Genomic DNA, 10,917 nt, shown 5'->3' with positions numbered 1-10,917 from the left:
CAAGCCCTGTAAATGCCTAGACTTCCATATTCCCTTATTTAAGGTATTCTCCGTCCCTGTTGTAATTTGTTAATCTTAATGACTCCCGAGGGGGTGAAATCCAATATTTTGTCTTCAAAAATTTGGAGAAATTCAAATATTGTTATAAAATTCTGTTACTTAAGGTGTTTTCCATCGAAAATTACCATATTTCCCCATCTTTCTGATAATTTGTGGATGCTCTCCCAAAAAACCGGTCAACTTTTGTATCAATGAACGAATCGAGCCATTTTTTTATGCTTTGGACTGAATTAAAGCGTATTCTGGATAGTACATTCTGCATCACCCGAAAAAAATAAAAACCCGACAGCGCTAAATCTGTCCTATTTTTTTATTTTTATTTTATTTTATTTTATTTAGAAAACATACAGTCATTCAAAATCAGTATTAAAAACAACACTTTTTTAACATAAAAAGACCAATTAAGTTTTCATAAATTAAAAATATATAAACATTAAATGTGACAAAAAATAAAAAATAAATAAAAATTTTAAGTGAAAAAAGGATAATTGTTGACATTTGCGTTTTCCATGGAGGTAATAAATTAAAATAAATAAAAATACCGAATGTACACTCCGTATATGGCGGATGGGCCAGAATTTCCCGTCCGCTATTTTCCAAATAGTTTTTACGTGCTGAGCAACATGTGGCCGAGCAATATTATTTTGAAAAATCAACACCTCGTGTCTGGTTTTCCCATTCTGGCCGTTTTTACTTCAATGCTCTCTTTAAACGAATCGGCAATCAAATGAACCCTTCTGGTTTTCATTTTCAAACTTTTTCGGGTGTCCGGGCCGCTCTTTGTCTTTGATATGAAAATTGCCACTTTTAAAGCGTTGAAACCACTTGAAACACTGTGATTTCGCTGGAGCATGTTTGTCATACAATTCCACCAACAAACGATGACTTGCGGCTGCAGGTTTCTTTGTAAAAAAGTTAATCGACAAAATTTAATTTAATTTAATTTATTAAAATTTAATTATATTTTAAAAAAATCAATGATTGAAACGAATATGATGCGCACAAGCAAATTAAACACCGTTGACTGATTTTGACAGATTATAAATAGAGCTTAAAAATTGCACGTATGTCAATGATTTGCTATAGGGCATACACAAGTGTTGACATCTAGTGTCGAATTCCGGTTTTCAAGTTATAGACCAAATATAATATATATGAATGTTTGAGAAATGCAGTTTGAGATTCGATTCATATATCACCCATCCAGCCATATGGTCAGGTTGAACTAACCAAGGGATAAAGTGCTCCCGTAATTTTAGGGGTACTCAAACCGCATATTTTATGCTATGGAAATGAATCTAATTATTTTGTACGATTACAGGTGTATATGACGTAGCAACTTGCCCCCGATGTACGGAATAATATTACTATAAAACTAACCAAATCCAACCCCAACCATTGAAAATTATCACGCTTTTGTTTTTGTGGAAGGGGGCGAGAGCTTAGAGACAATATTCAGAAGAAAAAAAAAATTAAACAAGCTTTTAATTTTTTCGATCAAATAATTACAATAAATAAATACACAAATCATTTCAAAGCCTTGGGCTTGGACATAGGTATTAATAAATAAGTGCAATTTTTACAATATTTTGATTTTGACTAAAAGTTTTTAGATAAAGGACTGGTAGTCTAGTATGTGAAATACGTATCTCTTTACAACAATAAAGGTTTTATCTCTTTAACTGTACCAGAATCAACACATAAAAGAATTGAAGAAATATGGATGTTCAAATATAGGAAAAATCGGGAAGTTACAGTGTAAAAAAGAAGCCACTTAAACTAGCATATGACAGTTCATAAGCCCTGCAAATGCCTAGACTTCCATATTACCTTATCTAAATTTTTCTCTTTCCCTGTTGAAATTTGTTTATTAATATTTTTATGGCGTTCATTATTTACAAAATAATTATTAAAATGTGGCAAATTAATATTAAGCTACGATATAATTCGCTGGAAGACTATCCAGATTTAATATTAGTTAACTACAGTCGTAATTATTAAATTAGAGAATTAGAGATTTTTATTCACCGTGGATACAGTGGTACGAAAAATTTATAATCAAAGGCTTTGTATATTGAAATGCACGTATTTGTTGGGAGGCTGTCGGCGTGGAGAAGAGAACGATCTGGCTTGTTTTCATATTTTATACAGTTTTAGCAGCGTTCTCTGTTGGCCGTCCTTGCATTTTGTGCGATATACGTATGCTGTATGCATATATTGGAAAATAAATAAATAAGTAGAGTAATGTGGTGTCCTTTATTGTCGGCCTCGTAGTGTAATGGTCAGCGCGTTAGCCTACCTTGCAAGAGGACTCGGGTTCGATTCCTGACATGGTTATATAAAATATTTATTTAAAAGGGTGTTTTTACACTAGAATATTCCATATTCCATAGTCCCTGGACTAGTACTCAAAGAGTAAGACTGATCATCTTACCTTCATTTAACAAAAAATATTCAAGATACGTTGTCATTGGTGTACCACTGCTGTGCCCTATGCACCATTAGGTGTGGAAAAGGAATGATGATGATGTTGTACTACCTGTGTGTACCTACCTACTCGTAAGTAGTTATATAAATGCACGTCGAACATCTTTGAAATATTTTTTATTCGAATTGATATACCTATTTGATTTGAAATTTTATTCAATCTGTCAAATATAGTAGTTGATATTATGTGTGTTTTTGTTATTAAATATATAAACATTGCTCGTTTTTTCTGATGATTTTGTCATTTGCAGTACTTTTAGTGGGTTATTCACAATTACAGTGTTTTAAGATTAAAAAATGGACGAAAAGGATATCCAGGAACAATTGACGACATGCGCAATAGATGCGGGAATTAAAACTGGTAATGATGCAACATGATTAGAGTGATATTAATAGACATTGACGACAGCTCAGTTATGCCCAAGGCGTATTTACTCGTTCTTCGACCGCCTAATATTGTCTTTTCCCTCTAACTCACGATTCACTGGTATGAAGCGTTGTCTATTTCACTCAAATCACGATTTCAGCAAATATGGTATTTTTCGTACAAATTCAGGGTAGAGGATTACGTAAAACAAAATATGCACGGTGATGGTTGCGCATGCGTAGACGAGATGAGAAAATCGTCCATTAAAGTCGATCTCGCGAGATCTTTTGGCGTCGTATTCAATAATCGAGTTTTTCTACTGACTTTTCTTGGTAGAACTGCATTTGAATTAAAGTAATAAAAATACGTATATAGTTTCATTTATAAATTTTTCATAGTTAGGACATAGCTGTCGATGAAATTACTAACCAACTGCTGCTCCTGTTATAGTTTTGATAAAATTTAAATACATTTTCACTATTAAGCTTCATATAATTATATCATTTGCATCTGTTTTTATTATATACATTAAAAAAAACTTAAATTCATACAATTGTTATTACTTTATACTGAAATTATTTGAATTTAAACTTCTTTATTTCCATAATTATATAAAATCATGATTTACAACTCCTACTTGCACTTGTATTTAACAGAAAAATCTGTTTAGTCTCCCACCAGTCTGACGATGTCGGTCTCGACGAAACCCGGTCACTGTTAAACAATTATAAATGAAAGTGGAATATAAAACGTATTTTAATATTATAAATATTCAGGAGTATAATCTGGCGAAGAATTCCTGCTTCTTTGTATTACATATTTTGACTATAAATAAAATTACTCATTTATTAACACATATTTTTACTTGGCATTGCACTGCACTTATTTATTTATTTATATACTTAATCCATATAAACGCGCGGAGGGCTTTTACAAGTATGGTATATACATAGATACATTATATACAGTAAGAAATAAAATATGGCATTTGGTACATTTAAATACATATTCCTACATATTACTAGTAAGAAGAATATAAAGGTAATATCATTTACGCATATATTGTAAAAGATTTAAATCAATCAATATACTCAGTGATAAAAACATAAAAATAAAAGTGTTGTTATGCTAGTACATAGTTTGTCGCTTTTAAGTTTTTGTCAAAACTCAAATCTGCAGAAAAAGAGGTCTAAAGTTTTTTTGTACGAAATAGGCATAAATAATTTCTACAACTCAAGACAAGATTCGTTAAAAAAACCCTTAAACATTTAAAAAATATATATTTTTCATTTTTTATATGAATTTTATATAAAAAGGCTTTCTCAGAACTCCTTCGCACTTAACGCAATTTCGTTAAAAATGGTCTGTTTGACAAAAACAAATTAAAGCGACGAGTTGTAAGCGGGTAGAAAATAAAATAATAAACAATTAATTTACGTGCTTTAAAATATTTTAAATCTGTGAAAAAGAAGTAAGCAAAACTTATACAAATAAGGAAAAAAAACTAGAAAGAGCAAAATACATTTTTACTTGAAACATATACAAAGACATAGACTACTCAAAAATCACTCTGTCAGATTTAAAATTTTCACTAAAAATGCATTATGTAACTTAGTAGACATTATAATAATAAATGTGTACATCTCCCTTCCCCTCCTTATCCTCTCTTCAAGCATCCTTGTCCTAATTCCGCCTAATTTACAATAACTTACTGTTATTTTTTTTTTAATCTTTATTTTTTTTTAAATATATACGAGGACATGAAAATAACATTTATATATGTATAAACTTAAATGTATTTATATAATATGTAATATATTTTCTTTACTAACTTTGTATACTTTGTGGAAATCTGTTATTGGTTCTGAATTTATACACTATATCTGTTTGTTTACTATAAATATGTATGTAGAGCTGATGGTTTCCCAAATAAAATAAAATAAATTAAATATAACAAACAATAGTAAAAGATAAAACTATTATATTATAATAACATTGTGTATGCTCATACTAAGGAACCGCCTCTGACATGTTCTATAAATATTAAAATAAAATTAATCCCAATAATAGATGGGCTCAATCTTGTCCTTTTGCCCATTTTCCTTTATATTCTAGGCAATAATATTATTTATGTCGTACACATACATCTTTTTTTTTCTTTTCAGGTACTGGTTTTGGGATTGGCCTTCTGATATCGGTTCTTCTATGCAAACGGAGGGGATGGCCAGTAGCCTTAGGAGCTGGCCTAGGGTTTGGTTTGGCTTATGGAAATTGTGAAAAAAGTGTCAATGGTCTTTTGTCCAAGGGGTGTGCAGAAATCAAAAAGGCATGTAAATAGTAATATAACCACAAAAGACGTATTAATTACAACAAAACAATGTATTTTTTTTTATTTGTATGTACAAGTTTGAAAAATAATTGTCTACTTTCCGCGTTAATGTGTTACTTTTAATAAAAAAACATTTTATTATTTTGTGTTTTTTCTCATTTTGATTAGAGGTTCTTTTTTTACCAAATCGGGGGTTTAAGGCTCGCATTTACAGTAAACATTATGTTTTTGATTGCATGTTTTTATATGTTAGTTGTAATTTACAAAAAATTACAATTTTAACGTGTATTAACTCTGTATGTAATTTTTTTCCCGTGTCCGAGTGGAATGAAATATACATTTCTCTTGCGCGAAATAGTACCAGCGAAAGCATTCGCTTGACATACCCAAAAACTGTTATAAAGATAATGAGTCCTCCTATTGTTTTAGCTCATACTACAAGCAACGTTTTTTTGTCAATAAACGAGTTATTCTTTAAAAATTATACATTTTTAGAACAACTATTTCAATGGAAATTACTTTTCACTGTGATTTTGGCAAATTATATGTAGGGCTTTTGTCAGATATGTAATCCTTCCTCATGATGACCACATTACAATCACAAACGGTAGCAAAAACTCTGCAGGCTTATTCTGTCACAATTTTGTTTCTTAAGTTCGTTTGTTCGCCAAATATCCATCTCACTCCAACTCAATAAAAATCGTATTTTGCTCTCGTTCTCTCTCATACGATACGAATGAATTTACGAAACGAATTAGCTACAGAATAAGCCTACTGTTTACTTATACTAAATTCAGTTACAAAGATATTGAATTTATTTATTTATGCTTTATTTAGTTAGTTCATAACATTTTAAGAACTAATATAAACTTGTAATAACATTATAATTTTTTTATCAAAAATCTCAATAATATATGTTTTCAAATTAATTAAAAATATTTCAATCTTTTCTATCTCCTTTATTTCTTCAGGTAACTCACTGTACAGCTTCAATCCCGTGTACATTGAGTTTTGAGATTCTGTTTTCTCCTCATTGGTAATTTTTTTTTATCCCTTGTTTTATATGTATGACATTGTTTGTTAAATTTTATTATTGTTTTTATTTTATTTATCCCCTTAATTATTTTACGTATAAAAATTGCTACATTATATTTAATTTGTTGCTTTACTGTGAGCAATTCAATTTATTTGTGTATTATTTCTACATTAGAATAGATATTCCTTTTGAGTCTTAATCCTCATCGTCTTACTTTGAAGAATTCGTATTTGTTTCAATTTGTTGAAATTATGGATAAAAAATCCCGATTTAAATATCTTCAAGGAACGTAATGGAGTTCCAAGGGTGCCCTCTCTCTCCCATGGTCTATGGTGAGCCGTGACTTTGGGATGGGTTGTATTGTCCCCGATATACAGGTGCCAAATAGGTCTTTTGATGGTGGGCTGGTATATATGTATATATATATATATATATTTGTATACTCATTTGATTATTGTAAAAAACATTATAAAAGAAAGAAGTCTTTTTAAAAAAAAATTGTTGATATTATTTTTAAAGATTTTCTTTAATTTTTTTTTTTGCCTCTTTTTTCCCGTATATCAGGGAACGGGAGGTGTAGGGTAGATAATGGATACAGGTCGGAGATTAAAGGGGCCGAGGCCTGCAATTGAAGGTTTGGAACAGATTTAAATAGCTTTTTTAAAAGAGTATTCGTTTATTATAATTTCCTCTTTTTTAGCGACAAAAAAAATTGTTTTAATATCATCTCTCGTTTTTAAACTTTTTAATATCTATCGTATTCTTCCAGTAGCCTTTATTTAAATTAAAAGTAATATGTGTACCCACACACAGGCCATGCCTTCGTGAGTTTTTTGTTTTGTTTTAATGTATATTTTTTATATGTGTAACTTGTGTATACACCTATTGTAAAATGTAAAGAAAAAATATATTAAATAAAAAATAGTGTAAAAAAATTAAACAGTTTTGTTTGTAAATTTAATAACTTAAATTCAGGGCCTTAAAACGCCTTCTGGACATAATAGAACCAGAGTCGTAGAATGTGAAGGATTTTCTGTTTTGAAGTGGAAGGCTCGCTGAGAAAGATTTTAACTAAATATAAACGTTCACTTATATATTCTAGATTTAAGCATATCCAGCAGATATAGAGTGCATGGACGGTTAGCTAAATTTTGGAAACCCTTTTATTATTTATCTTATTTAGTTCATAGTTGAGTCTTAGTACCCTATTTCTCAGCTCGATAGAGTTGGATCTCGTGTTGTTTAAATATTTCAAATATACCAGGAGCGGTGAAGACTAGAGGAGATTTCCGTGTAAGATAGCAGTTTGTATTTCAATGACTGTGGGTGATCGGTTTATTCCAATGGGCTGCGGCACGTGGGCAAAATTCAACACGTGTGTAATGCGGTAGCCAGCCTGATGTGAGATAACTTTAAATTAATTATTCATCAAGTAATAGTTTAAAATAAATTACTAACTCTCTGCAGAAGCCAATGCCGGTGAACAACGAGCTGCTAGAAAAGTCAATACCCGACCTAATAATTTATTGTTTGTCCCCTTGACACGGCTAAGCGAGATGTTGAAAATTTTCGGTTTTGCAGAGAATTTTTTTTGTTTTATAATTTCATAATTCCAATAATTCTATCAGCACGTTGGTTTTACATTTTTATGCAACTACGATGGTGGTTTGCAAGTAAGTGTAATTGGCTTCCCAAAATATTCATATTTACACCGATAATTTATGTTTCTTTATGTGTAACCCGTACACCCCACCGGTGGGGCATAACGCCTCAGAGGTGGGGCACCACGCTTCAGAGATAGACACGTTGGCATTCTACATATAAAGGGGAATACTCATCGGTCATACAAACAAATGCCTGAGATGCACAAAATTGAAATGTACGCCAAATTGTACTTAAAATAGAATGAAACTCGTAACAATTTCAATAATTATTTAAAAACACAGAAACTGTGCAGGATGTAGGAATAATGGCATGGATTTGCAAAGAAGCTAACACAAAATATCCTAATATTACTTTGCATGCCAGAAAATTATTATTACCCTTTCCCTCATCTTATTTGGTGGAATGTGGTTTAAGCGCCATAAGCGATTTACTCACTAAAAACCAAAATCGATTGGATATAACTAATAAAGGTATAGAGAGGACCAGAGGACCTAAGACTGAAATTAACTAAGTTAGATCCGGATATCGAATTTCTTTGTAGCAAGCGTAACTGAATTTAATCATGAATTAGGCGTCAAGATGTGTGTGTTTGTATTCAATTTCAATTGACACTAGTGTTTTATTATTGTTGTCATTTTTATTCAATTCTACTTAATTACATTTCAAATATGTGTTTTGTAATCATTACAGTTATAATATATGTATTAGAATTGGTTTTATTTAATTTCATTAGGGGTTCATATGTTTAAAAACATATTACAATATGATTTGAAAATTTACCTGCTATTTAATTTAAAAAGATGCCTGTGGGGTATCTGACTTTTAATAAGACTACGGTGGGGCATGGCATAAAGAAGGCTGGGAAACACCGGTGTAACCTTTAAACATAAAAAATAACAAGTAAATAAAACCCAAAAACTAATTCATTATTTATAAAAATATGTATTTTTAAAAAAAATTAGTAAAGTTTTTCGCTTTATGGTGTGACATTTTACTCTTTTTGTTTCTTGTAAAAATCATTTTAATTTTTAGTTATACATCGACCCATTTCGAGGTTACTTCCTCATCATTGGGATCCTTTTTTAAAATATTCCCATCATCTTTTTTCTCCATTTCTTTCATTCTCCTGTTCCTTTCTTACAGTATTTTATAATATAAATAGCAACGCAAGTAGTTCTTAGTTAGTTTAATACCCGTATGCAGAGACAAAACTTAAGGTGAGGAAAGTACATTCTAATCTCAAATGCGGAGAATAACCGAAAGGTGAAGACAATAGAATGTACTTTCCTCACCTTAAGTTTTGTCTCTGCATACGAGTATTAGTCCCGATAATGACGTACTAACCTCGAAACTGGTCAACGTATAACTTAGAATTAAAGTGGCTTGTACAATTTTAACTCTAAAAAAATTAAAGTAACTGTTTAAACATTATTCACTAATACTCAATCAGCATGATTGGAAGTTTCGTATGAAAAAATAAACGATCCAAGTGGCACTAACTCTCAAATGAAGTGAAACTATAATATGATCCGATTAAACTAAATCGCCCTAATTGCTTAAAACAAAACCATTCACTTTTACCCCTAAGCGTGGGGCGTATCGCTTCTGGTACCGAAGGGGAAAATTTTTATAGAATAATGTTATCTTTTTTGACCGCACAGGTGTTCATTCTGTTCTCCACCATATGGTGATAGATGACGGGATATGTCTGCGACCAGTTAGGGGTCAATGTATGTGTATGTATATCAACAAAATTATAAAGATTTTACTATCTTTGATACTAAGAAAAGTTACTGTGCCGCAAGGCGCGTAAAATATTCTACAACTGTAACTAGACAAAGTATTTAAAAGACAGCATTTTTATGAAAAATCTCTTCACAGCCGCTTTGTGATAATATTTTTCCATTTGGTATAGGAAATGGTACTCTCAAAAGTTTGCTTTCGATCTAATGCAACACAGCTGACACTCGAAAAGATTAACACAGCCCTTATAGGACACTGCAGATTAAAAAAAAAAATCTCACCTGCAAAATGGCCAATTTAGACACAACACAGTGAACTTCTGGGGGTGCGATATACATATATTGGGTTATGCTGCCCGTTAATTATTTGAATGACTACACAAAATCACTACGAATTATCGTTTCGCAATACAGACTACAAGTACTAACTCGAATTATGTTTAACCTGCCTAACATTCAGAATTCTTTGTTAATCATAATAAAAACATTTTTCCTACAAATAGATTTATTTCTAAGGGGTGATTATCAATAGGGATGGTTGTGGATAAATAAAATTGGGGTAGTAATAAATACTGTTCTTATTTTGAAATCCTTATTCATAAACAAGGTAAGCGGATTACTCGAGCGAGGTTTAAAGTTTGGTTTAGTTTAAAAGTTAGCGTGCTCATTCTAGTTCGGAGTGATCGCGTGATTTGATATGGTTTAATTTGAATAATCTAAATAAATATTATCTTTTTTCCGTCTGTTAAACTAAAGTGTGCTCGCAAAATGTTAACAGATGTTTAAGCTCACGGTACTTGAATTCTCAAAACTAGTTTTGTATAAATTAATATCAATTTTAATTTTAAAAATAGTATTCAGGTATCCAGCAGGCGCGTGCGGTAAATATTATTAGTAAGGATGCTGACGAAAAATAATCCTGTTTTTACATTTAGTGGGTGTGATAGTACATAATACATGTGTGTAATACATATGATAGTGCGTACGTGTGATAGTCAACTGTCCTCTAAAGTTGTGTGACTTGGAGTATGCAGACGATGCAGTTCCTTTTTAAAAGTCTGTTGGTGATTTCAAGGAGATTGTTCACACACTGCAGAAAAACTCAACTAGTCTGTGTTTTAATATTAATACAAAAAGACTCAGATTATGTGCAACAAATGTCCTGACCCTGATCAGCCTCTTGATAATAATGGACAGAGGATTGAGAAAGTTGACAGCTTTAAATACTTGG

At 31.2% G+C, this 10,917-nt stretch overlaps 1 protein-coding gene across 1 annotated transcript; it reads left to right on the top strand.

Annotated features, from left to right (window-relative positions):
- The first annotated feature begins 2,698 nt into the window (after positions 1-2,698).
- On the top strand, positions 2,699-5,590 carry LOC148271608 (MICOS complex subunit MIC10-like). The gene is made up of 2 exons (XM_088241178.1): positions 2,699-2,908; positions 5,080-5,590. Exons 1-2 carry the CDS (start codon positions 2,845-2,847, stop codon positions 5,250-5,252), a joined length of 237 nt encoding a protein of 78 aa, XP_088097304.1. The 5' UTR covers positions 2,699-2,844; the 3' UTR covers positions 5,253-5,590.
- Positions 5,591-10,917: the final 5,327 nt, after the last annotated feature.

This window comes from Micrasema longulum, unplaced genomic scaffold, assembly GCF_059751315.1.
Source record: "Micrasema longulum isolate JH-2025_06_02 unplaced genomic scaffold, ASM5975131v1 h1tg002771l, whole genome shotgun sequence".
Classification (NCBI taxonomy): Eukaryota; Metazoa; Arthropoda; class Insecta; order Trichoptera; family Brachycentridae; genus Micrasema; species Micrasema longulum.
The sequence above is the reverse complement of the archived record's forward strand: the minus strand, read 5'-3'. Positions and strand labels throughout refer to the sequence as shown.